This window comes from Dermochelys coriacea, chromosome 3, assembly GCF_009764565.3.
Source record: "Dermochelys coriacea isolate rDerCor1 chromosome 3, rDerCor1.pri.v4, whole genome shotgun sequence".
In the NCBI taxonomy this organism is placed as follows: Eukaryota; Metazoa; Chordata; order Testudines; family Dermochelyidae; genus Dermochelys; species Dermochelys coriacea.
In genome coordinates this window covers 204,247,009-204,274,882 of record NC_050070.1, presented here as the reverse complement: position 1 = coordinate 204,274,882, position 27,874 = coordinate 204,247,009, and the positions used below count along the sequence as shown (strand labels likewise).

Sequence of the window (27,874 nt, the reverse complement as noted above, 5' to 3'; positions counted from 1 at the left end):
TTGGAGGCTGTAATACACCCTAGTTTGAGCTTCTGGGAGGGTGTTTTTAAAAAGTTTCCCCGCAGCTTGCAGGCGTTTCACTCTTGTGACTGTGTCTTTTAATTTCCCTTGAATTAGCTTCCTCAGATCCCTTGTTACTGGGGTGGGGTCCTGTGGGGTTCCCCCCCCCGTTAAATTGAATGACAAGACAGGGCTGTCTGGAAAGGGGACGAAGCCCCTTTGAAGGCCTGGTGGGAGGAGGCGCAGGGTGAGCACAGGCCTGGGGGGGGGGGGTCTGACTCCCAGCCAGCGGCCCCAGCCCTGAAGGGGGAAACGTTGCCAGGCAACCCCGCGACGCGAGGAGGCGGGGTCTGACGCTACTTCCGCCCGGCTCGCTCTCCGTTTGCGTCATATCTCCGCGCCGCCGCCGCCGCCGCCGCCCTGTGGCTCGAGCCGGGGAGGGTGGCGCCGCTTGGTCTCGTGACGCCCATGGCGGCGGCTCCGCCCGTGGCAGTTGCCGGAAGTGGCTGGGCGGGGGGAGCGCTCGTGAGCGCCCAGCGCTTCCGGCCGCCGCGCGGAGCCCGGGGCTGCCCGGTGAGTGAGCGCGGCCCGGCTGGGGTGTGAGCCCTGCAGACCCCCTCCCCCCCGCGGCGCGGGGGAGCCCCTGGACATGTGCCCCGGGTATGGGGATGAGGACCCCCCCCCACAGACCCCTCTGCCCCTGGGCGCCCACAGAGCCCCTCCCCCCCACAGACCCCTCCGCCCCCTGGGCACAGGGGGAGCCCCACAGATCCCCCTCCCCCATAGAACCCCACCCCCCGTGGGCCTCCCAAGCGTTTCCTTCCCCAGGGGTGCGGGGATGAGGCGTTTACCTGTGGACAACTCCCCCTGAGATTGTGAGGCCCGCAGGCATGTCCTCCCAAGGGAGCGGGGCTGAGGGTTAACCCTACAGACCCTCGGAACACGGTGTGAGGGTCGAGGCGTTGCATCCCAGACACACCCCCTTACAGAGCGGCAAAGTCCACTTAGAAAGGAACAATCAGTTGCACACGTACAAAAGGGGAAAGGACTGCCCAGGAAGGAGTACTGCGGAAAGGGATCTGGGGGTCATAGTGGATCACAAGCTAAACATGCGTCAACAGTGTAACGCTGTTGCCAAAAAAAAAAAAAAAAAGCAAACATCATTCTGAGATGTACGTGCAGGAGTATTATAAGCAAGACACGAGAAGTAATTCTTCCGCTCTACTCTGCACTGATTAGGCCTCAACTGGAGTATTGTGTCCAGTTCTCGGCACCACATTTCAGGAAAGATGTGGACAAATTGGAGAAAGTCCAGAGAAGAGCAACAAAAATGATTAAAGGTCTAGAAAACATGAGCTATGAGGGACGATTGAAAAAATTGGGTTTGTTTAGTCTGGAGAAGACTAAGAGGGGGCATAACAGTTTTCAAGTACATAAAAGGTTGTTACAAGGAGGAGGAAGAAAAATTGTTGTTCTTAACCTCTGAGGCTAGGACAAGAAGCAATGGGCTTAAATTGCAGCAAGGGCAGTTTAGGTTGGACATTAGGAAAAACTTCCTTTCAGAGTGGTTAAATACTTGAATAAATTGCCTAGGGAGGTTGTGGAATCGCCATCATTGGGGATTTTTAAGAGCAGATTGGACAAACACCTGTCAGGGATGGTCTAGATAATACTTAGTCCTGCCTTGAGTGCAGGGGACTGGACTAGATGACCTCTCAAGGTCCCTTCTAGTTCTATGATTCTATAAGAGGTGTGAGGATGGGAGTGAGTGGAATCTCTCCAACTGTTGTGACTGGGACGTTGCCCTGCACATCCCCTCATGCCCCGTATCTCTTGGGGTTGTTGGTGTCACTGTGTTTAACATTGTTATTGTACCACAGATGCTGCAGGTGGAGTGTAAGGGGCATTGCTTAGGTATTGTGTGGTGCATGGGGTGAGATTAGTGTAAATACCCAGCTAGGAAAGGGTGTGAAGTCCGTTGTGATGTTTTGATCCAGTTTGTTGAGATCGTGTGGCAACACACCATCACAGTGTCATGCAGGAGTCTGCCCTATTGGCCAAGCTTCCATGAGTGTCAGCCTGATAACTTCTGTGTTTTCCTGACCCCATCCCTACAGAACTGTTAGCTGGGCTTCACATGCTCGCTTTATCTGTCATCTAAACTTGGTGCCACTCTTCTGTTCCAGTGGCCATTCTACTGTGCCTCACAGATTATAATTGTCACTTTAGCCATACTGGATTATGCCTGACAAAACTGGCTTTCTGTCTTCTGTTTTGTCAGACAGTTCTGCCTCAGACCAGAGGTTCTCAAACTGGGGAGTGTGGAATGTATTCCGGGGTGGAGGGCATGAGAAGCTTTTTTTGTGGGGGAAGGAACTTGTTGCGCACATTCTCCCACAGCAATGCGTAACTAGCAAAACGGATTCCTCCAGACATCAGGTCCCCAGATGGCGCTGTGCTTTTTGTCAGATTTCTATTTAAGCTTGCATAGCATTCTACATAGTCATTGCCATCTGTACGTTAATCTGTTTGCTACAACACAGTGTGCACATTTAATTGTACACATAGACCACAATCACAATTTTGCTTTTATTATAATGGATTGTTGGCTCAAAAAATAACCAATGCAAGTGAAAAACAGAAGCCGATCTGATTCAAGTGAAGCACCACCACTGCATATATTGGTATATGTACTTGTATGATGGGGCAGGGCATAAACTACTGCAGACATAAAGAAGGGGAGCACGATCAAATAAGTTTGAAAACCCCTACTCTAGACAGTGGCACTTTAGTATGGCATGTGACTTGGATTACAGATAGCTGGCCATACATGAACACATGGTCCCCAGTCCGACAAGCTGTTCCATGTGGGCAGACTCCCTGTGCCCACACAGCAGTTTGCAGGCTTCAGTGACATAGCATCTTTTTTGGGAGAAATGGATATGGATGTTTCTTTTGGCACAGATACGTGCTTGAAGCAGAGAATGCTGTTAGCAGTTTGACCAAGAGTTTGTCATGCACTGGAAGTGAAAGCCTTTCATTGCACTATGTACCTTATTGAATATGTTAAATTAGTGTTTCCTGTTTGAACAAATTCCAACAGAGTGGAAGACCAGTGTTAAGGACAAGTGCATTCTACACCTTGATGGTAGTTCTTAGTTCTATTATCTCAGCTTTATGGAGAGTGTGGGTTATATGTTTTGTAATGTTCGTATAATACACTGGTTTAATGATTCAGATAGTCTTTCTTGGGGCTGACTCTTCGAAACTAATAGCTTGGGTATACAGTTTAAGGCATTCTCTAGCTCAAGTGGAAGAGGCTGGTGACTTTGAAGTTGAAGATTCTGGGCTCACTCTGGTGATGACCATTGGTGTCTGTACTCGGGACAGTTTGTAATAATAGCTTTTTCAGCTTTTGGTAGTTCAATCAGTAAACAAGTAGCTAATTACAAAGTGATACAGGAAGTACTGTAACATGTAAAGTAGTTAAAGGCTTGTACCTCTACTGAAAAACATTAACTTCCAAACTGTGCTAATATCGAATGCTTTATCAATTAATGGATCTTTGCTTAATTAACCCCAAAATATATAGTCTGAGACAAGAGGGAAGAGAAATGTGCCTGGGATAAATTTAAAAGACATGGAAGTTGTGTTTAGCCATCCAAGCTCCATCATTCATGCTTGATAAAAGATGTCAATCTACAGTAGGCCTTGCAGGAGGCAGACCAATCATAAGAACATAAGAGCTGTCATACTGGGTCAGGCCATGGTCCATAACCCTGTTATTTTAGAACAGTTTTCCCAACTTGCGGAGATAAATAATTAGCCCCACTGTTTTATAGTCTCCTTGACTTTTCTGTTTTGAGAACTCCTATTTTCACTTCATCCAACTTTTGTTTAAAATATCTTTTTGTTTACCCCAAGAGCCTATTCTCAGGAATTATTCTATTTGGGATTGTAAGTATGCTTTTATTATGTACCTTAATGAAAGCATTTCTTTTGATCCTTCTTTTGTTAACTTAGTCTTTATGATATGTTAGAATTCTATTAGATTGAACTCTGCACTTTTTTAGCATCTTACTTCTGATTTCTTAAGGAGTGAATCTGCCAAAATGATGATTGAGACTTGAAATAGAAGTTAACTTTTGAAAAATATAATTACTTTCTATGAATGTCTGCTAGCTTATTTCTAAATAGAAATGAGACACAGCTAATCTAGTCTGTGCTTCAGGCCAGATTTTTCAAAAGTGCTTTTCTGAAAATCTGGCCACTTTATTAAGGTGCCGGAATGGGAGTTGGGCTTTTAAGTTTTGTTGGTTTCTACATGATGGGCAACTAACATGTGATGTTGTTAACAGCAGTTTGCAGAAAGAAGAAAGATGGAAAGTAATGCAGTTTTGCTAGAATCAAAGTCCTCACCGATAAACCTTCTTAACGAAATGCATCAGCTGCGTCTTCTGGGCCACCTTTGTGACGTGACAGTTAGCGTGGAGTATCAAGGTGTCAGGGGAGAGTTTGTTGCTCACAAAGCTGTATTGGCAGCAACAAGCAAGTTCTTCAAGGAGGTGTTTCTTAATGAGAAGAGCATGGATAGCCCAAGGACAAATGTGTTCTTGCATGAGGTCCAGGTAGCTGATTTTGCTTCATTTCTTGAGTTTGTGTATACTGCCAAGGTGGAAGTGGAGGAAGACCGTGTGCAACGTATGCTGGAAATAGCTGAAAAGCTTAAGTGTTTGGACCTGTCTGAAACATGTTTTCAGCTGAAGAAGCAGATGCTTGAATCAGTGTTGCTGGAGTTGCAAAATTTCTCTGAATCACAGAATGCTGAGGAGAACAGTGGTATCCAATCAAATGCTTTACTTGAATTGAAGACAACTGTTGTGGCAGAAGGTGACCATGCAGACTGTCCTCCTGATTCTCCCAGTTCCCGCATGGAAAGACCCAGCAATGGAGTTTCTCCTGAGAGGCCAACTGCCAAATCAAAGGAGAAAGTTGACAAGAAAAAAGAAACCATGAAGCCTCCCTATGCCAAAATAAGAAGAGCCAGTGGGAGGCTGGCTGGGAGGAAAGTATTTGTAGAAATCCCCAAGAAGAAGTACACAAGGCGGTTGAGAGAGCAACAGAAGAATGCAGAGGATGCTACTGAAGAGAACAAGTTCCCGAAAGACCAAATTATGCATGATGTGGAGAAGGAAGACGGGCAAGTGGAGAACAACGTGAAGCCTGAGAATGAAGAGTGCAATGGCAACTTTGAATTAGAAGACAACTTTAAAAAATCAGAGGAGGATAAGAAGAAACGAGGTGGCAACTTCAAATGTAGCACCTGCAAGAAGGAATTCCTGTATGAGAAGAGCTTCCTCAAGCACATAAAGCACAGTCACGGCATTGCAGCTGAAATCATTTACCGGTGCGAAACATGCAGTCAGACCTTTGCCAACCGGTGCAATTTAAAAAGCCACCAACGCCATGTCCACACCAGTGAGCGCCACTTCCCTTGTGAACTCTGTGGTAAGAAGTTCAAGAGGAAGAAGGACGTCAAGAGGCACATTCTTCAGGTTCATGAGGGTGGTGGGGAGCGTCATCAGTGCCAACAGTGTGGAAAGGGTTTGAGCTCCAAAACTGCCTTGAGGCTTCATGAAAGGACGCATACAGGCGACAAGCCTTATGGGTGCACAGAGTGTGAGGCTAAATTTTCTCAGCCTTCTGCACTTAAAACACACATGAGGTATGAACAGACTTAACTGGCCTTGTTAGATTCTGGTGGGAAAGGTAAAATCCACTGAAAGACATCCTGAACCTCAAGTAGAGTGAGGATTTAAAAGGAGACTGACTGGAGGGTTTCAATATATCCCTTTTCAGAGTGTTTTCTTTCTAATTAGGGGAGCACTGTCATTTAATCTAAGCCCAAAGTATAGGTTTAGGCACCAATCCAGCAAACACTTAAGCACATACATTTACTCATGTGAGTAGTTCCATTGAAATCAGTGGGACTACTCTCATAAGTAAAACTACACATATGCTAGAATGTTTGCAGGTTTGGGGCCTTAGTTTTTTTTTTTTTTAACTGATTTAAGAAACACTAAAATTAATAGTAAAATGTTATGCAGTGGGAATGAAAATCTTTTTAAAAATGTAAAAATCCTCAGTGGTGTGTGTAACCCAAATAAAACAGCACCAGGATGCTGCAAAAAAAACCCAAGAAGTGAAATTGACTAGAAACAGACCAATCTGGGGTGTCATTGTCAGCGAATTAAGTGCAGAAAGTAGACAGACAGCAGGAATGATGAGGACTGTAGCAGGGTAATAAAGGTTAATACTTATATAGCACTTAGAAAATGAGAATATTGTGCCTTTGCACATGGGACCCATGAAGTCCATGTGAGTTGCATGTCTGTGAGGGCAACTTTGGCTCACTTGGGGCTTGAGACTGCAAGGTGATGAGCTACTGTGGCCCTGATGCTGCAAAGCACTTAAGCATGTGTTTAAAGTAAAGGGAAATACTTGTTCTTAAAGTTAAATACATGTGTAAGTGTTTTGTAGGATTGGGGCCAATGCCTTGCAGAAGCAACCCCTCGCTAACCCTCAGAGCACACTCTGAGGTAGGGTAAGTGTGGGAAAACTGAGGCAGATAGTGCAGTCCCCAAAATGTCACTTTCAGAGCTGGAACTGGAACTCCGGAATGTTCTGACATCACTAGGCCACTCTCTCCTCTGAGGTATGAAGTTCATTAGATCTTAGTCTCTTAACCTAAATGTACTACATACAGACAGGATGCTTTCTGTCATTATAGTTCCACTGAAATCAATGAGATTTCACATGATAATAAACACTATGCCCCGTAGTAAGCATTTGCAGGATTAGGTCCTAAAATGTTGTTACCAACACAGATACCAAATTTTTTCAGCATCAGCCTCTAAAGTGTTGTGACCATTTGACACTGAAAATCGTTCACTGGTCAGGAAAATGAATGAGATTCCCCCTCTAACTGGTGCCAATATGAATGGACAATGCTGTCTATTGTTTAAATATTGAGAAGGTGCTCAGCATTGTGTGTGTCATGCATATCAAGACAGTCCCTGTCCTGAGAGCTTATACTCTAGAAGACAGACCTAGAAAGACAAGATGCTTGGGAGACCCAGAGGAAGGACCCACTTCAGATAATTACCTAATTTTTTCATTTTAATTTTTACATATAATCTTCCCTGCTAATATTTAACTGTGAGAACTGATCATCTGGTATTTTTGTTCCTGCAGAACTATTCAAAGGAGTCAAGTAAATCAAGTGTGAAGTTCATGTGTAGGCAGGAAGTTAAAGGTAGATGCAACTGAAGTGCAGTTATAGACCCTGATCCTGCAAGCTGCTCTGCATTGACCCTGGACTTCACCCATGCAGATCTCATTGCAGGACTGAAGCTATAATAAGGAAAATAACTGTATAAAAATGCAGTGTAGTTGTAGCCATGTTGGTCCCAGGATATAGAGAGACAAGGTGGGTGAGGTAATATCCTTTATTGGACCAACTTCTGTTGGTGAGAGAGTCAAGCTTATATAAAAATGGCATTTTCCTGTTCTGCTCTCTCTTTGTCTTCAGTCTGAGCCATAGCCACTTACTTTACTTTGTAGGCCGGACAACCCTGCAGAGCCAGCACAGCTAGGGAACAGCGAACCAAACTATGTTCCGGCTCAGTAATCTTTTAAAAAAAATTATTAGCCAAATTCTGATTGCAGAAAATGTTATTGATGATATCCGAGCCATAAAGATTACTGCTTGACTTTCAGATTCCAGGTGGAATTTAAAAGAACAGTTTATATTTTTATTACAATTACATATAATTTAACTCTCTATATCTTTGCCTCTCCATTTTTGTATTTGAAGTGTGTAAAAATTCAGTATAGATTTTTAAGCTTACCAAAAACTTCTTTGGCTCAAATATTTCTGGATCCTGATCCCAAATCGTGGAATGTGATAGTCAGGCACAGCACTCTTGTGTGGATCACAGCTCAGAATCTCTGCTTGATTAGGAAATTTTAGAAAGACAATTAGCACTGAACTCCACAATGCCAAATTTTTTTAGTCACATTTCAGAGGATAACCATATAGTAAAAGTGACTAGTAATGTTCTATAGAGAAGAGTGAACCTTTTAGCTTAATGGTATTTTTTCATTTCAGAATCCACACTGGTGAAAAACCATTTGTCTGTGATGAATGTGGTGCAAGATTCACACAGAATCACATGCTTATATATCATAAAAGGTGTCACACAGGCAAGTTTCTTCTTTTGTCACCCTCCCCATGTAAAGGGATGTTAGGTGTAAAACTTGTGTTTTTTAGAACCTAACTGCTGTTGCAGCTTGTGTTTGTGACATTATGTGAAATATGTTTGTGACATTTATAGTGTGTGTGTGGGGGCGGGGGGGAAGAGATCATGATTTTGTGAATAGTTGTCTTTACCCAGGTTGCTAGGTTTAAGGAAATGTACAACAAAGGGTTAATTTTAATTAGCATTTCCTAAAGAAAAAACAACACAAGACTTCAATATAACACCAGCTGTATAAATAATTGCAGCCATCTGGATACTGAGTAGATCAGGGGCTCCAGTATGAAGCACAAGTATATTTTTGTTGCATATTCTGCTTTTCTGTATTAAAGTTAGAGCATTTTTGAGAGAGACGGAGAAAGCTTCACCCTTAACATTTTCGGAATTTACTACTGTAAAAATAAGTTTTTAAATGTGCCCTTATCAAAAATATTGTGGAATCCCACACCTTTCCTTCATACAGGTTTAGTGTCATTTAGTTTAATAAATTAATACTGGTCTGCAGAATTGTTTAAAAAGGAATTCTGATAAACCCAGCTATTTGACTGTGAATGTCAGTAAAAAAGTCTTTTTTGTTTTTGTTTACAAAGGGCTCCTTCATGAGACACCTTTACACAGTTTTCAGAGTAGCAGCCGTGTTAGTCTGTATTCGCAAAAAGAAAAGGAGTACTTGTGGCACCTTAGAGACTAACAAATTTATTAGAGCATAAGCTTTCGTGAGCTACAGCTCACTTCATCGGATGCATCCGATGAAGTGAGCTGTAGCTCACGAAAGCTTATGCTCTAATAAATTTGTTAGTCTCTAAGGTGCCACAAGTACTCCTTTTCTCTTTACACAGTCTATGTTTTGCTCCCTTACTTCCCTGCATGGGCTACCCACATCAGTGGTCTTTGCTTGTGGGCGGGAAGTGGGTAGAAATGGGCAAAGCCTATTAAAGGGAATAGAAGTTTCCCATTGGCTTCAATGGACTTTGGAATATAGGTAGCTGGAGACTGCTTTGGAAATTCAGTCCCATTGTTAGTAAGGCTTTATCCTAATTATTAAAGCTAAATATGAACTCGTTCTGGGCAAATATGCAGCAATTAACCTAAAAACCATAATTTTAAAAGTGGCTTATTTTAACTTGTAATTACCTACTTCATACACTTGTGATTTAAATCTCATATGCTGGATTGACATTGTACCACCAGACTTAAGTCATGTGTGGGGAATTTCTTCTTTTCCTTTTGCATTTCTTACCCAAACGTGTCAGAAATCTCTCTATCCCCCCTGGTCACGGACTCTTCTGTCTTGAACAAATGTGAGCTGGCAGAAAATGTAAAACCAGTGACATGTTAACACAGGGAAACTTGCCTTAAGCAACAACCGAACGTCAGCTATTTAATGGAGTGGCCTTCTAATAAAGGTGAGCGGGACTGTGTTCAGTATGGGCTTGAGCCAAAGGCTGCTAAGTTAGTGGAACGATTCCAACTAACTGAAGACTTCAGTGGGCTTTTGTTCAGGTCCTACATTTGGGGATATTTTGGTGCCTTCTGAGAGTGGTGCCTTGTACAGCTTCTCAAACAGGCATATTCCGTATCTGATAACGCAGCTCTGACGCCCCTGAGCTAGGCTCATTGAAATCCCTTTTGACATTGACCTGTGTTTAGTTTGTATATAATAGCTCTGTGTTTGCATGGGATGCCTAATGACATTCTAAAACACTCCTTTGTTTTTTCCTTCTCCAATTCACCCTTGCTGTAGGGGAAAGACCTTTTATGTGTGAAACATGTGGGAAGAGCTTTGCTTCGAAAGAGTACTTGAAACACCATAATAGAATACATACCGGATCAAAGCCGTTTAAATGTGAAGTTTGCTTCAGAACATTTGCACAGAGGAATTCGCTTTACCAGCATATTAAAGTTCACACAGGTAGGAAACATCTGTTTGGAAAGTAAAGTGTCAAGATCTATAGGTCTAAATCTTAGGACTATTTAATGTTGAGGGACTCCTTTAACCAAGAACTTTTAAACCTACTAATCCTTTGTGGAACTCTTAAAACTATTTTCAACCAATGGTGGTGTTTCCTCCATTCCTTTCCTCTTACCTCATCCTCCAAAAATGTGTTCTCCCTGCTGGTTATATAACAGCAATTAACTATCAAGCACTTCACAGAGCTGTGCTAATGCTCCATGAGACACGCAGAGAAGTTTATTAGCGTATCGGGCTTGACAAAGCCCTGGCAGGGATGATTTAGTTGGGGATTGGTTCTGCTTTGAGCAGGGGGTTGGATTAGATGACCTCCTGAAGTCCCTTCGAACCCTGATATTCTATGATTCTATGATCCATTTTAGCTCCATTCAAAATACTGCAAAGAGCAATTTTGTCTTTGCAGACCTGTCCTCCCACCCACCTTTCCTGCATGCTTCCTCTTCCCAATTTGTGTTTGTCTCTGTACCCCATTCTCTATCATTAGAAGCAAAATGGCCATGGGCACAACTGCATCTCTGCTTAGACGCAGCCTTGCTTCCCTAGTGGTTCCATCTGAACCATGCAACTCTAGTCAGTGTCAGGTTGCTGCTACCAGCATCTCTGAGCAAACACTACCTACTGCCTTTGCTGATTGTGTCCTTGACATTGTCTTTGACTCTACGCTCTCCTTCACCCATATCTTTTATAGCAATCGAGCTAGCTATATGGCTTCCTCCATAAATTCATCTGTATCTTAGCAGCCTCAGTTCTACCCCTACTGAAATCTTCATCCATGTCTTTATCTCCTCTTTTGTCTGTTGGAGTGCTCCTTAGTTTTCAATACTGCAGCATGGTGCGAATGTTTCTGTCTAGCTTTGCTCATGTACAAAGTGCAGCCTGCACTATAACCATCTAGTTGCTCTCCACTGCAAGAGCCAGCTTAATATTGTCCATAGTTATGAAATTCTCCCTAGACTCTCTCTCTACTTTCCTCCCCTCAGCTTGTCTAGCACTGGTCTCTTCTCTGTCCTTGCACACAATCCTGCCATTGATGCTAAAGCCTTCTCCCCTATATTGCCTGCCATCTGCAATACCAACCTTGTATCTCTCTGCTGCATCACATGTGCATCTATTTTCAAATCATCTGAAACCCCTACTTTCTTTCCCTGTGCTATTATTTAACCTGTGGCTGTATCACAAAATGCTTTACTGGGGTAAATAATAAATCATGGGTGAAAGATGCTTTAGACTAAAGTGCATTTTACCTGCTGAATGGTATTGTGATCTGCTTTGGTAGATGGTCTGATAAACCCCAGAATTCCTGCCCTAGTAAAATACTGATATAGGTAAATATGAAAACTCATGTATTTCAGGCCAGAAGCTCAGTTGATGTAAATGCTCTGTTGGCTTCAATAATGCTAAACCAATTTACACTAGCAGAGGATCTGCCTTTAAACTATAGCAATGGTCTCTTTTACCTTGGATGTGTCAGTATAATTTTATGCAAATCTGAAATTCCCGCAAATATATTTGCAGGCTTTCTGAACATGCCTGTACGTGCCTAGTCAAATATATGTGATACGAGGGCATGTATGAGATTACCAAAGGAGCAGCACTCTGGGTACAGCTAAGAGGTCAGTCTAACCCTGTGCTCTGATTTCAGGTGAACGGCCTTATTGTTGTGATCAGTGTGGTAAGCAGTTCACACAGCTCAACGCATTGCAGCGCCATCATCGAATACACACGGGGGAGAAACCGTTCATGTGCAATGCGTGTGGGCGAACGTTCACGGATAAATCGACCTTGCGGCGGCACACTTCAGTAAGGATGGAGTCTTGCTACAGACTCCACTGCTAGTTCCAGTCGGCCTGATCTCGCATTTCAGACATGCCCGTGTAAAATGGGCCCATTCTAGAAAAGGGCCTGTTGGCTTTAGAATACCTGAGTAAATGCATTATCTCACTGAGGCCGATAGCTTTCCTGGGTTACAGTCAAATTAATCTCACTACTGGCAGCATAGCAAATACACACAGCAGGAAGGAGAGTTATTTTTTTCACTCTTTCACTGACCCACTATATGATCTTGGGTCTGCCATTTCCCTGCAAAATGGGAGTGATAATACAGGGGGGCTGTGTGAGACTTCACTTATTTAGAGAGAGACTTTGCTTTGCCAAGTTAACACTTGATGAAATGGAGCAAGGGGGCCCATCAGGGACCTGATTGGAGCAGCATTGGGGCTGCTGTTTTCTGCATCAACTTACAATAGCTCAGGCCTCTTCTCCCTGTCTCCAGAGGGCTGCCATAGGAGTCCATTTTGCTGACTGTGTGCCTGCTTGAGAATCCCCATATAGGAAGATGTAGCAAGTCTCTCTCCTTTTGACACTGCCTGAGCCGTATAAAAGTTGAGGAGCAGGGCACAGAATCTGCCCCATTATTTGTAAGCAGATTTTTAGATCCTTGGCTGGAAGATTCTGTAGAAAGGCAAAGTGTTGTCATTCTAAACAGCAAGTGCTGAACCTGTGTTGTGTTTGGTTTTAGATACATGATAAGAATACACCCTGGAAGTCTTTCCTGGTTATTGTTGAAGGAGTGTCTAAGAACGATGAAGGTCATAAGACGGAGCTTCCTGATGAAGAGTATCACATGTCACCTAAAATAACAGAGAAGTTGCTGTCTTTTTCTGAAAATGGCCACTATCAAAACTTGACTGCTGTCCCAGGGAGTGTGACTGCACTGCATGACAACAGTTCTACCATAGTGACAGACTGCAAATCTGATGGGACTGTGGGACCCCAAGAAGCCCTCATAGCTACCACCTTAAGTGAGCTTACAGTACTACATACACAGACAGATGCTCTTCAGCCACAGCTCCATGCTCTGGTGAATATGGAATAATTTGGTATTGTTCACCAACCCAGCCTAGGCCATACCTCTAATAACTTCTGACTTTGCCAGTAACCTAGTGATGTAATTAGGAGAAAGCATAGACCCAAAAGGAAGAGGGACTAGTCGTGGATGACATTCATGGCATTTATCTCCTCCTCACCCTTAAAACACCAATCGGTAATCTTCAATTTGCATAGTCTAGCAGTAGCTCCTTTTCCCAGCTGATAGCTATTATTCTACTTTATTTGTTTCTTGAATAAACGTTTACTCGTTTTCTGTACCCTTTGTTATGAAAGTGTGAAATAGTACAATCACTTCAGAGAGCAGTTAACCTCAAGCAGAGCATATGAAGACCTGCCATTGTTTTATTCTCTGGAAATTGGTCCACGCAGTCTCCTCTTCGCTACCCTTCCTTCAAAGGTGTGGTAAGCCCTTCTTCCTTTTGTTTGGATGGCTTGAGTACAGCTCCCTTAGAAAGGAGGGTGTGGGTTTTTTTGTTTTGTTTCCAATTCGATTCCACAACATGTGTGAACAAAACAGAAATTTGTGGTGTTTCTGGCCTAATGGTCAATGAAATTAAATACACTTTCCTAGTAAAAGTTCATATTTGTAAATAAAATTCTGTTAATTTCATTTCAGGAAGTGTTTTAATCTAGTCTTTGCCAAAGCTTCAAGCAGAATCATTTTAGTGTTTGGAAAAACTAATGAGAGCAAGCTTGGGAAATGTATGGAGTTACATTTCAATAGTTCCTGTTTTTCCATAGCAAAAATATGGAATTTATAGCCTGAGGGTTTGGGTGTTGGAAGCAGATTGCGCTGTTCTAAAATAACTCATACACTGTTACAAAACTCGCTCCAATAAGAAGTGTCAGTTCTGAAATAGCAGGATCACTAATCTAGTGATTAAAATAACTCACTAAATTTGCACTCTTAAGCTCTGATCTTGCAACTGGCTCTACTGGTGCAGATCCCTATTGACTAATGTGGTGGTTCCATGTGAACACAGGGGTCTCTCCTGATGGATTCATTTGTGGAATAAGGGCCTTGGGGTACAGGTGATACATTAAGGCCATTTCAAGGAGTTTCAGGCTCCAAATTTTACTTTTGAAAAGTTTTTTACAGAACTTGTAAAGAAAAACATCTATGTGGTTATTTCAATAAGCCCTTTCTAAGAGTCATTGTTGGAAATGCAACCACTGCAGCTTTGGGCTAGTGCCTGAAAGTGCCCAAGCTGAGGCAAATGCCAAAAATAAATGACATCAGTGCTGACATTTATACTTTTAAAGCTTTTGTTTTCCTGGTTAGAATGGTATTTAGTATCTGAGGTGAGAAATTTAACAGGAAGATATTGACAATGTGCCTTTTTTAAGTGTCAAGGAAGGTAGTGCTTGCTCCAAAATCCATTAAGGCAGTAGGAGTCTTCCCTTTGATTTCAGTGGGCTTTTGGAGCAGGCTTTGAGTTGAATTCTGCAAGCTATGCTCCCAATAATCTGATTGTCAGTGGCACTCCTCAAGGCTGTTGAGTGTTAACCTGGTAAGAGATTGCAGGATCAAACCTGTCTGTGGAACCCAACATATACAAAAATCTAGTCAAATTCAGGGTGTTAGTTTTTGTCCTAATCCTTTGTCTTACAATGAAAATATATTATAGGTAGTAAAGGGAACACAAGTGGGATGGCTCAGTACAACCAGTTTCTTTCCATTGCAAGGGGTTTCACTTTCCAAGTTTAGTTTATTCTTAGTGAGAGAAAATGTATGTTAATCAATTTTTTCTCTATTTTGTGAGCAAATTACGTGTGTTTAACTGAGCAGAGGCTGATTGGGTCAGTGAAGAAGGCCTGAGCTTGTTTCCACTGACTTTAAGTGGAGCAGAATTAGCCCTATAGTTAAGAGCATTTTAAGATGAAGCTTTCAACAGTTAAACATCTTAATCCCACTTGCCTTTTTTACAACTCAGAGTCAAACCAGTGGGCTAGAAAAGGCACAAACCATTTTAGATCAGTACAATTTTGTGCTTTTGTGAGCATTGTTAGTAGCAAGATACTTTTTAATCAATCAACTGGACCGAGCAATTAACAGTTCCAAATTGGGCCAGATCTTCAGCTATGTCAGTTTATAGCAGCTGAGGACCTGCCCTTCTGATTTTTGCATATATTAAATTTTCTGGTGAAGGGTTCTTAATGTAGAATTTTTTTTCAGAACCAGTTTGAGAAAAGCTTGCTGAACGTTGAGCACAATTCATCATTATGGCCCACTCCTAAAAGACTTAGTGGTAGGTAAAGCAATAAAAATAACCAAACGGTGGACCAGAGTTTTGGAGGTTTTTTTGAACCTTAAAGGAGCTTCTGATGTTACTTTTGAAACCTAGCTTAATCCAGAAAAAGGGATTAAAAAAATAGCTTTTCAGAAGGTTATATTTGACATATTTATTCAAACATTGTGTTCCTTTTGAGTGTTGAAGTTCAAATGATTCCTAATGACCACTGTACAGTGTTTGTAGATATATTTAAATCCTGAGTAATAGTACCTATAGACAGGGGAAAATTTTGTATTCCATGAATGTATGGAAGTGAGTAATCTGTACGAACTATTAAATCCTATTAAAATATTGAACGAGTTACTGCCCTTTTTGTAAGTGACTTACTTGGAGTACCAGACCAAAGCCCCTGGATACTTTTGCAGTAATTCTACACAAGTTGCTACTGATTACCTGGTGATTTAGGCCCTAATAATTCCATTGTTCAGTACTCCATTTTGTTTCCATAGTACTGATTATTTCTGCAATAATTTTAATGTTATAAACATGCATCAGAAAATTCTACAATGTTCACTTATGAAAATAAGTGATGTAAAGTCATATTGTAAGCCCTACAAGAACTTCAGTTGTACAGACTATTTGTATTTAGTATACTTGTTTATGCGCAAAGTGAAATTCAATGCACAGCATTCTGAAGAGTTACACACTAAATATGCAGAATCTGGAACCACTTACTGCAGAGCACTCTTTGAAGAAAAGGGGCTTTACTGTTAAATACAGCTAAAACAGCTAGTGGTCACTGCTATCCCAAATCTGTAAAAAGTACCTCTGATCAACCCAGGGAGTTTAAGTGCATAGCACAAGCCATTCACCAGAAAAGAATACTCATCACAATTACTTAATTTGTATTTTATTACTGTACCGCTTCACACAAAACAATCTGTTCCTGCTAAGGCCATTTCATTATTAGTTTTCATAGTACAGATTCTTGACCCGGGGGGAGGAAAAACAACACCCTGACAGATTTGCTCTGTTTTTTACATGATTTGAAAACTGGTATATCACAGTTTACAACAAATAATTACATTACAGATGACATGCTATACAAAATCACCAAGGTTTGCATTTAGACAAAACTACGTTACAGAGTGCATTAATAACAGATCACGGACTAGTACATAGAGTTCTGGTACATCATCAGCAATTTATATGTACTATCATAATTGTGCAAAAATACTGCTTAGGTCCTGGAAAAATAAATTAACCACAAAAAGTAAAATGTATAACCAGTGCCAAGTTGTAAAAAAAAAAAAAAAAAAACTTTCCCACAATTTCTGTATTAACAAAATGTGCCTGTGTAGGATTTTCACTAAACTGTGTTTTATCTGATCTCCAATTATATGTACTATGGCAAGACCATATGTAATTAAGAACTATGTTCCTTTTTGAATCAGGAAAGTTATGAAACTGAAAAAAATCTAATGCCCCTCTACAAACAAAGCTTGACATCTCATTTCTTCTTATACAAGAATTTTGAACTACTCTAGCCTTTTCTTTTTCTAAATGTAAGCATGCATGTATTTTCCTCTCTGGGTTGTCTGTATAGAGAGACGGCTGAGTCAACACAGATACAGCACTCAGGTGTGAAAAATCCACCCCTGGTGCAACAGCTATGCTGACCTAACTCCAGTGTAGATGCAGCTAGATCAACAGGAGAATGCTTTTACCAGCTTAGATGCTAGTGCTCAAGGCCATGCTTTTCCTACAGACACAGAAAAACCCCTTCCATAGCTGTAGGCTGCATCCTGTAGGATTATGTTGGCATATATCTGTTTAAAGGAAAGTCGGACTTGTTCAGGAATAGCTCCCTGGAGGGAGACCCAAGTCAGCCATTTCTAATGTGACCAGCCACTGTAAACAAGTGTTAATTGCACAAGTTGCAACTTTAATGTTTCCTAGCATAGTTGCTCAATCAGCACCAGCTCCTCTCATTTTTTAAAATTTCCTCTTTGGCCCCCTGTTGGCCGCACATCTCCATCTGACAAACTGAGCACTTCTTCTCGAAGCTTTTCAAATTCTAGAAAACTATTTTGTACAATTTCAATGATAGCTCACTAGTGTTCATTCCAGTTACAAGAAAAGCCACGCTCACTACATAACACGAAGCCCTTCCTGGTTTAGAAAACAATCAAGTAGAAGAAGGTTTTTATTGACTCGATCAATTTAAACTATCTTCTCTACTGGAATTTATTATATCATTTGGTCTCCTAGCTGACATTTTCTGTAAGCAAATGCTATAAGTGTGCTGGCTTGCTAGGGTTACTATACACCCATGCTCTTACTATGTGTCAGGCAATCCCATTTTATTAAGGAAAGCTAGAAGCACAAACAAAAAAAAATGATATTCTTAAAAGCCAGCAAGTACCCTGTCTGGAATGTGGGTAGGTCCATGCATATTTGTGGCAGGTCTTCCCTCCAAAAGATTGCCAATTATGGAATACTAGTGTTTTCCTACTTTACAGTATCCAATATTTAAAAAGGTCAAATAACAAGCAGCATTTATGCAAAATAAAGACAGTAGTCTTTCATTGTGTAAGCAGCACTGGTGATAAAAGAATGAAATAATTTCTACAGCTTATTGGAACTGCATTGAAATATTAAGCCATAACACTGAAACTGCATATGGTTCTGAGTCTCTCACTGTCATACATATATTTAATATAGGTAGCTTGTCTACTTATCTGCACACACAAACTGGGATTCTTCAAGATCATTTTTAATTTCTACATTGTTTTAGAACAAGTCTGGGCAAGCTGTTGTCCAACAGTGCTGAAGGAGGGTATCTTAGCTAAGATCAAGCCTAATACAATAACTAGGCAACAGAGCTTTGCCAACAGCGCAAAGACAATAGCAGGAACTTAGGTAAATGAAAAGTTAGAAAAATATATTATTACCTGTTAAAGTCATCTTAGGGGAGGAGAGATGGTATGCACCAAAAAATAATGTAAGTGGAAAAACATATCCAACAAAAAAAATAGAAGAAACTTACATTTCATATATAGTCCTTAAATAAAAAATACATGATAAGCTAGGTCCTACTTAATGTTTTGGGGAGAAGGTAATTGATTTAATATATTATATGCAGACCCTTCATCTATGAAGATGAATGTTTTTAGACCCAGGTCATTATGTATTTATTCATGCACACGTATCTGTATAGTATATACACATACACACATGCATACTGTATATAAAAATCACAAGCATTTCACTAGCATCATTAAAATAGCTCTATCATTTTAAAAACAAAAATCTAAATGTCTGACTAAGGTCCATTAAAAACCACAGAACTTTAGCAATATGTTAGCATTAGATCAGAAAATATTGTGTGTACTGTATGTCATGGACAGATATTTACAAGCATGGATCAAAAGTGTTGAAGACTATGAGCTAGTTGAGAAATGGAAGCAAAAATAAGTTAAAAATGAAAGACTTCTGGCTCATCAGCTACCAAAAATAAAGATTTTTGCCACATTTCTTTCACTGATCTCAAAAGTCTTGTGAATCCCTCTATTGCTCTCACATATGGAAGATCTGTCAGCAACACCTAGGAGTATCATTTCTTATCCATCCCTGTCATCAAAAAGACACCAGGATCCTAACAATACAGGTAATTTGGTTCATAAACAACAAAATTAAGCTAGGTGTAGTGTCAAGTATCCCATAATGGTCCATGGCCATTACACAAAAACAGATTATTTAGGAGTTAGGCAACATGCCACATATACCACAAATAAATCACTTTAGGTCTCCATCACCATCTCCTTGAAATGACTTTTTGATGCGAAGCAACATAGTCGTAAGCCACTGATCCAAGCGAGATATGGAATCAAATTCCTTAACCTAATTGGAAGGAAGTTTAAAACAAACAGTTTAACAGAGGGCAAACTGGAATATTGCTATCACTACTCCTAGCAGTAAATTGTGTGCTACATTTCATTTGCTAGTCATTTATTTACATTTCTGTTAGTTAAATATTCCTTAAACCCCCGATACATGTAGTAAAGGGCTGATCCAAAGCTCATTAACGTCAGTGGGAATTTCAGAGATCAAGCACAAAGAGGCCAGGATTGTTGGGAAAAGAAGGGAAGAGGAAGGAACTAGAGTGGAGAGTAAAGAGTCCTCGAAATGCAGTGATGACCAGTAGGTGAGCACTGGTAATTTAGAAGAACCTCACCCAAGATTTGTGGGTTTTTTTGGTTTTTTTGGGTTTTTTTTTTTTTTACATATTATACTTCAGTGGGATTTAAGCCTATGCTTCAGTGCTTTGCTGAGAAGGGATGGTTTGCTGAATAGGGACCTTTAGACATTTTCAGCCTCTCTGTACTGCTGCAACAGCCCGAGGCACCCCATGCCCACTGGTGAATATGGCCTACAGATGTTTAAAAACTTTTGGAACCTGATCGACTACTGCACTGATTTCAGTGACGTTACACTGTAAAACTGGAGTTACACAGTCGTGAATCAGGCCTTAGATTGTAAACTCTTTCCATCAGTTCCTCAGGACAGACACTTTAGACTGAATTTTCATTTACACTAAGGCCTCTACATTGCTCTGTTTACCCTTCCAAAGCGGTGTGAAGTGGCTTCAGTGTACGTGGCAATCAGACCCCTTTGCCTGTGTGTTTCGTACAGCACAGAGGATGCTGCCAGTGCTCAAAGAACAACAGTGCCCAGGAATGCTTGTGCAAGTAATTGAGCATGCAAAATTAGCATGCAGAAATGAAGACTTAGTGGGGGGGGGGGGTCCTTTGAACTTTGGTTCCAGAATAGTCTTCCGCAAATGTATCAGTGTACTGCTTGACTACTTACTGCCTCAGTGTAAGCTTCACAGTTTTGGTCCTCATGAGCTTCCAGCAGTTTCTAACAGAATTACAGTCAAGGGTTATACATTAGTATTGAAAATTTATCACTTCAATTTACAGCAGACTGAGCACACACTGCCTGGGTATTCTGTTACCCTGTGGTCTAGAGATTATATCTAATGCTTTTCTCCATTAAGAAACCAAAGAGATAATAAATATCTAATGCTTGCGCTTCACGCAGAACGATGGACTCTTGAACCTGTTCAATCCAACAATATACAGACAGTGTCTGATACTATCCAACGGGCCTTTGGATCTACTGTTATCTACTTTCATTTCATTATAATTTGTCTCCCCAGTTACACAAGTTCTGTACAATTCCTGTGGGTGTCCTCTAATATATACGAATAATATGAACAGCTCAACATAGTATATGGTAAGGGAAAGATAGTACAAGTGCAATTTTTTTATTTTCCGACCAACACCACCTTTCAGGGCCGTTTAACATCAGTTCTACTTACTTTTACTAGCTTGCACTCTCTCGAATCTGTGAATGCTGGGAACATTTCTTCATACTTCTCAAGAGCAAGCTGAAACAGAGAAGCTAGCCCTTCAGTTGAAATTACTAGAAAAAGCAACCATTAGGTTTCATCTAAATACAAGAGTTATTCTCATAGTTATTGTCTTTATGTAACCTACCCCTAATACACTGCGACAAAGAGTGTAACATAACAGATTCCAATGAAATCCCAAGAACACAAGAAAATTCAGATTTAAGATCCAAACTTGGTCTTTGCCTAACTGGGAATGTGTCTAAGGTGTTGTAAGGGTGGAGGCAAAATACTGAGCTAGAAGGCTTATTTAAGTTTCAAACTCTGTCATTGCGACAGGTGATGCTCCTGCCCCAGCTAGTCACACAGCCTCTAAATGGGCTGTTCCCCTTCCACCTAAACTAACATACATTTCTACTGGAGGGGGAAAAAAAAAAAAAAGGACTGTCCGCTGTTTGAAGGAGGATTCAGGAAAGGAGAGTTTGGATCTACCTTGAGAGAACTCCAAAAAAGAGATCATTTCCCTTTCTTCCCTGCAGATTTTAGGAGAAACTAGACACAACGGAGACTGCAGAGCTAAGGGAATGACTTCTGCAGTCCACAGGAGAAAGTCACACTGTGGTCTGTTATTTTTTTCAGCTTGAGCTGTGACTTTAAAGGGCCCTGTTGATTTCAATGTGTGTTGGATCAGGCCATGAAGGTGCAAGTCAGGTCATATATCCCTGGCCTGATCCAACACACACTGCAATCAACAGAACAATCCCAATTGACTTCAGCAGGTGCTGCACCAGAACGTTAATTACCTGACTGAGCCTGCAAGTCAGGGGCAGTACTTAGGTGCCTACAAAACAAAAAAAGCAACTCAATTACAGGCAGGATGGAAGTCAGCCCCTGAAAGGACTCCTATATATTTTAAATCCTGATCAAGATGAGTAACAGAAACAGGCTTCCTTTTGGAGATGCTTAAATCGTGCCCTTTTTATGGGACTGCGCCCAAATAAAGATTGTTTTATTTTGAACAATATGGCGCTAGACAGAGTGTGCTTCCCTTTCTTTCGCAAATAATTGCCGGCACTATTTTGTGGATATAAATGTAGTCATCTGTGCCTCTGCTTGACTTGTGGTAGTTATAGCTCTACATGCCTTTGCCTGCACCCAAAACTAAGGGCGCCTCCTATTGTTGGCAAGCATAAAAAGGAAATCTGGCTTTGAAAAACAGGCCCCACCTCAGCAATGATTCCCATACAAAAATAAAAGTCAATTGTTCTTTTCGAAAAGGAACGCACTGCTATAGCTCAGATTCTACGGTGAATGTTTAACAGTAATCACCGCATATCAAGAGAGAATGTATATTTCACACCCATACTGTAGAAATGCGAGATAGTTCAGTCACATTTACATTACTTCATGCTGCAAAATTTCATTTACGTGATATTGTACATCCTCGGAGAACACACTAGAGGTCACTAACCTTAGCATTCAACTCATCCACAATGAAGTGGCAGAGAGCAGCTTTAAAGAAATACTCTTTTGCACTGTACTTGAGCAATGGATTGTCCATAGTGTTTGTTCCAACCTAGATATAAAAAGTTATAGTGACAGGTTGTATAGTATCTTTTCTTTGTAAGACAAGAACTAAAAACCCCGAAGGTGAGCAAAATTACATGTTAGAGCTCACACTTGTTTAACAGACTGGATTAAACACATGCAACAAATACCAGATCCTAAGAAAAAGCAACAGCTCAACAACAGGTTTCATCTAGTACAACAGAATTCCAAAGTGAAACAAATCAGTCACAAATATTCTTACATATAAAATAATAAAGTGATGTAGGCATTAAAGTTCCCGCCTACTGTGGTTGTAAAGATGTATGTGTGCACACACACCCATCTACCCTCTTTAAGGGTTTATACAGCACATGGCAATGCAGCACTTAAATGCTGAACAATATTTTTTAGGAGAACCACCACCCGGAACAGAAAGGTGGTTCTCTCTGTTCCTCCAGAGATCACTCCTGCATGTTGCTGAGCGCTCTCTCCCTGATACAGTGAAGCATTTAAGCACGTGCTTAGCTGTAAGCACAAACAGTCCCCCTAAAGCCAATGGGACTCCTCATTTACTGAAGAGAGCTGGTGGACTAGGGACAAAGTGCTCAGCACCTTGCAGGACTGAGCCCTCACAGAAGAGGAGTGAGACTGCACATGTGTGCGCATGTGTAGAATTTTAAAAGAGCACTGATTCTGGGGAAAACCACGCACTCTCCCTCTAACTAAGTGGTGTTTTGTACTCTGTTTTGTACACTCCAGTCGTCAGGGATGCACTCCGTCTAAGCTTTTCTGGCAAGCAATCGGAAACTAGCACCTCTTATAAAGAAGAATGCTACAGGCAAAGGGAATCCACTCTAGCACCTCCACCAGGTTTGTCTGGCATTACAAACTGACGTTCTGGAGCATGTTACATAGCACTGTACAGACACAGAGAGGCCAAATCATGGCTGCCCAGCACAAGATCAGTAGAAGAGGAAGGGGAGTGAAAGGAATTGGTTTCCCACCATTGCACACCCATGCAGGAGGCAGACCCATTTGGATGGCTGCCATCCTAGAATGCAGGAGGTTCTGTGCTGCCAGCGATATTCCAGACCCCAAAAGGGCCATGTATGGAATGGGAAGAGCATGGCTGTGGCTTCATGTCCCCTGCGCACGAGCTCTCGGCTGCTGAGTACTGGCGAGAGTAAAACTGCAGAGAAGATGCAGTAACCGTCACCAGTCAGCACCCCTGGAGGCATTATGTCCACTCCTCCATGGTGCAAGCATAAGACTCCAGCTATCCATACACTACAATAGCTTGTTTCCCCATATCTTAATGTTTTAGGCCTGATTCGGCAAGGTGCAGGGAAGTCCTCAACTCCTATGGAAGTCAGCAGGCGGGGAGGATGCTCAGCAATTCCAGATCAGACGCCCACAGAGCTCTATTGTGCACTGCTTCACAAGTACAGCCTCTCTCTAAGTACCTTCTATTTTCCATTTGATGCAGACTAGGGAACAATGATTTGGTTCTGTGAAATCCTGTACAAGGATTGAGTCCCTAAAGGGTTCACAAGAAAAGAGCTGATTTAAAATACTCCCAGCCAAAAATCTTCATTATGACAATAGCTAAGTTTGCAAACACTGTAGGTGTCAATGAAAACAAAACAGGACAGTCTTACGAAAGGTAAAAAAATATATAAAAATAAAAATTTGAAAGCCAGGAAGTTCACAGATTAGGTCCCACAAACAACCCTAGCTGACCTCACACGAATGGTCATCCTCTAGCTACCTACCAACCCTCATATCTGGAAATTCTGAGCACAAAGGGTAACAAGGTGGCAGCAAAATCTCTATTAAAATGATCCACTTAAATGCATCGGCTGCCAGCCAGTCTGCTAGGGATTAGCTCTAGCCATGCAGTATAATTCCTAAATTATTTCACAGTTTCTCTTGATTATTAGTGCTATGCACTAAATGTCAATTAGGACTCAAGCATTAACAACATTTGAGATTCCAGCCATAAGACTATTTTGCGGGGGGGAGAGGTGGGAGGAAGAAAAAAAGACTTGGAAACACAAGGCACAAATAGCTTTTGGCAAAGTTTTCTAACTCTGCAATCACATGTCCAATCACCCTCAAAGTTTTCCCCAAAATTATACCACATAGGGAATCCCCACCCCCAACCCAAGTTATAGGCCTTCAAAACTAAGCTTAGAAACTAAGTTAGAATTTAACCTTGGAACAACTCATAGAAGCAGTATCTACCTTTTTTAAAAAAACAGTTATGCACTAGATCTCAAAAGAGTATGGAACAGACTAAGTTTGAAGTGTCTAGGCCAAGCCAATTTCTAGATACAGTGACCAAAAAAACAAAAAACAAAAAACCTCTCACTTTTTCAAAAAGTAAAAAATATTTTTGATAAATTACATCTCTCAGAAATTTGAGAGACAAAGTGGGTGAAGTAATGTCTTTTATTGAACCAACTTCTGGTTGGTGAGAGAGAAGTTTTTGAGCTAACACAGAGCTCTTCTTCAGGTAAGAAGAACAGATGCAGTAACTATCACCAGGAAGAAATGCTCTGAGTAAACTCAAAAGCTTGTCTCTCTCTCACCTACAGAAGCTGGTCCAATAAAAGATATTGCCCCACCCACCTTGTCTCTCAAATATCCTGGGACCAACATGGCTACAACAACACTGCATACATCTGCCAGTAATGGCTCATCTAATTCATGGCATAGTTTGACAAAAGGAATTCTACACTTGACAAAGTCCACATGTGAAATTTCACATCCAGTTCAGTTGTATGGAATGGGCAAAATCTATCTTACAACGGGAAGCTAGTTGCAGCCTCAACTACTGAGAGAATGCTGATTCTTTCCACAATTAGGGCAGGAAATGATCTCTTTAGTCCACATTCCTAAAACCAATGCAAGATTTAGGGCTTGTCTACGTTGTCCCGCAGTTTGGACTACAGGATTGGCAATAACAGTGCACTAATGCATTAATACAGTCCTGTTTGAAGAGGACTACGTTAACATGAACTACGAACCCTTTAGTTCATGCCTGCAGTGTTCAGGAGGGAGAGTTACAGTGCAGAATTTTAGTGCTCACTGTTATTCACAACCCCACAGTCCAAACTGCAGGGCAGTGTAGAAAAGCCCATAGAGTTCCAGTTTTAGTGACCACAGGCCCTGACCCAGACATCAGGAGCAGCATATAATATGCAGTTATGTGACTTCAACTATACTGTCCATTTTGTAAAAAGAATATATATACTAACCTGCTCGTAGATTTCAATTGCCTTCTGGTACTGCTCTAACTGAGCAACATATGCAGCCACCTTCAGCAGACACCTGTTAGCTGAACTAGAATCAAGAACTTCAGTTAAAATAAGTAATGGTACAGTATCTAGTGGTAAATATGTCAATTTCCCTGCTTCTCTAATAGATACATCCACTAGTTAATGTATGTGAAAACATTGCCCAGTAGTTACCCGTTAGAAAAATGAGTATAATTAAAAATACCAACATTATTAAAGCACTAAGGTCATATGTTGAATCTGAAAGTTTTCTGCAAATCTACAGAAAATTCTCCTCCCAGTGACCTATGGTATGATATTCAGCCCCAAAGAGACTAGAAAGTGTATGCATTAAACATCTCACAGTGGACGGAAGTCAAATATTAAAATCTAAACAAAGGCTGAAATCAGTTTTCACATGCAAGCACCTTAATAGATCTCCAAAGATCTCCATTTGAATACTCAGACTGACAGGTAGGTAAGTGAATGCCAATTTCATGTACCTAAGTGACAATCTCAGCATCTTAATACAGGATTTGGACATCTTATTAAAGAATTCACAAATTAGGAGAGGCATATAATACTTGCACATCTTATTATAGGAAAGAAAAAAGAAGGATAAATCCAGACTATAAATCTTCATATTTTCAAATAACTGTTCTATGAAGAAGACTTGCCTGTTGGATTCTTCTCCTTTGTAGTAATCTGCAGCTTGTTCATAATGTGCAATTGCCTAACAGACAGACACAACATTTTTTATCTCAGCATGTTACTTTTGAGATGAGATTTGGGGCGGGGGGGCATATTTACAAGATTAGAATTTTTCAAAAATTCCTCAGGTGGTTTTAGAGGGATAACATGACATCCCACTGTTATCCCACAAGATTATACCAGTATTGACACACTGCAACCCATCCCGAATGAACTCCAATTAAGAGCTCAATCCTGAAAACCTGGACTACTGACTATAGCTCTTACTACTGTATGTCATCCCACTGAAATCAAATGGCAAGCTTCGCAGACAGCCTGGAGAAGGAAAGAACGGACGGAGAGGAGAAAGACCTAGGAGTCCCAGCAGAAAAAAGAGAGGGAGATGCCCCAGGATATAATGAGGCTTCTCCACCAGCAAACACAGATGCTGCAGACTCTTGTGGATCTACATGTTCAACAATCCCGGGCTCACCTCCCTTTGCAGTCTAAGCAGATCTCCATGGCAGCATCCACCCTCAACGTTCCACATGGCATCAAGGGCCACCGCCCACCCCTCTACCACTCCATCCCAGGAGACATTACAGAAAACCACAGCTTCACATACACTGACCTGGGACAGCCACAGTAGCTGTATGTGTAGCTAAAATGGACATGAACGTTCTTTCCTCTTGAAAAGTTCCGTTCTATTAATTCATGAAATTTTGAATGTCTTGGCTTTTAAATTGCTCAGATTTTTCTTTTCACTGATTTTGTTACTGAATAAAATTCTATTATTTGGAAAATAATCCATCTTTATTAGTTCACAGCATATGCCGCAGCGCACCCAGCAGTTCTGAAATCACCTACTTACCTGTTACTGCACAGTATGACAACTCACAGGATCAGTGACTACACGGTCTAATAATGATAAAAGTACAGCAAGCGCTGCAAAATTAATAGGTGCACTGACAATGTTATAGTCAGACATGTACCCCCAGCACCACACAATTCCTGATAGGCCACAAAACAGCAGGGCCACACAGAGCACAGTACACCACAACGCGTTACTGATGCTCACTGTAAAAGTGCTTCTTCAAAAGCCTCCCTGAGTCATACAGCTGCGATAAGCTCTTCTAATAGCCCTTGTGTCTGGCTGTGTGAACTCAGCAGACAGCCTCTCCACCTCTGCCCTCCATCCGAGCAGCAACCTTCCCCTCTTTGCTTCAAAGATATTATGCAGGACACAGCAGGCAACTATAACCATTGAGATATTTTTCTTACTGAGCTCCAGTCTTGTGAGTAAACAATGCCAGATCTGCCAAATGCACATTCAACTTCATTTTGCACCTGCTGAGCTGGTAGTTGAATCTTTCTTTGCTGCTCTCGAGGTTGCTGGGGTATGACTTCATGAGTAAGGCTCAGATTTAGTCAGGGATATTTTTAGTAAAAATCACGGACGGGTCATGGGCAATAAATCCTGTGACCTGTCCGTGATTTTTACTAAAAATATCCCTGACAAAATGGGGAGA

At 41.3% G+C, this 27,874-nt stretch overlaps 2 protein-coding genes across 4 annotated transcripts in view; one reads left to right on the top strand and one right to left on the bottom strand.

Annotated features, from left to right (window-relative positions):
- The first annotated feature begins 303 nt into the window (after positions 1 to 303).
- On the top strand, positions 304 to 15,774 carry GZF1 (GDNF inducible zinc finger protein 1). Of its 2 annotated transcripts, none has more exons than XM_038393997.2 (6): positions 304 to 573; positions 4,359 to 5,725; positions 8,171 to 8,265; positions 10,063 to 10,230; positions 11,933 to 12,090; positions 12,809 to 15,774. In XM_038393997.2, exons 1-6 carry the CDS (start codon positions 469 to 471, stop codon positions 13,163 to 13,165), a joined length of 2,250 nt encoding a protein of 749 aa, XP_038249925.1. In that variant the 5' UTR covers positions 304 to 468; the 3' UTR covers positions 13,166 to 15,774. The 2 variants fall into 2 exon arrangements, with proteins under 2 accessions (XP_038249925.1, XP_038249929.2); XM_038394001.2 differs by having other exon boundaries at positions 323 to 573; positions 4,362 to 5,725.
- Positions 15,775 to 16,304: 530 nt separating this feature from the next.
- The window catches only part of NAPB (NSF attachment protein beta), a 33,739-nt gene continuing 22,169 nt past the window's right edge, over positions 16,305 to 27,874 (bottom strand). For both annotated transcript variants that reach the window (XM_038394002.2, XM_043512135.1), the window contains 6 exons: positions 26,333 to 26,388; positions 25,638 to 25,722; positions 22,301 to 22,405; positions 20,800 to 20,868; positions 20,286 to 20,336; positions 16,305 to 19,316 (listed from right to left, as the gene is read on the bottom strand). In XM_038394002.2, coding sequence (XP_038249930.1) covers positions 19,212 to 19,316; positions 20,286 to 20,336; positions 20,800 to 20,868; positions 22,301 to 22,405; positions 25,638 to 25,722; positions 26,333 to 26,388 — 471 coding nt within the window. In that variant the 3' untranslated portion in view covers positions 16,305 to 19,211. The remainder of the gene's footprint in view (positions 19,317 to 20,285; positions 20,337 to 20,799; positions 20,869 to 22,300; positions 22,406 to 25,637; positions 25,723 to 26,332; positions 26,389 to 27,874) is intronic.

Excerpts from the sequence above, each read along its gene's own strand:
- GZF1 (XM_038393997.2), top strand. The coding sequence starts at position 469 with ATGGCGGCGGCTCCGCCCGTGGCAGTTGCCGGAAGTGGCTGGGCGGGG. Across the intron at positions 574-4,358 it reads GCGGAGCCCGGGGCTGCCCG|CAGTTTGCAGAAAGAAGAAA; the intron begins GTGAGTGAGCGC and ends TGTTGTTAACAG. Across the intron at positions 10,231-11,932 it reads GCATATTAAAGTTCACACAG|GTGAACGGCCTTATTGTTGT; the intron begins GTAGGAAACATC and ends CTCTGATTTCAG.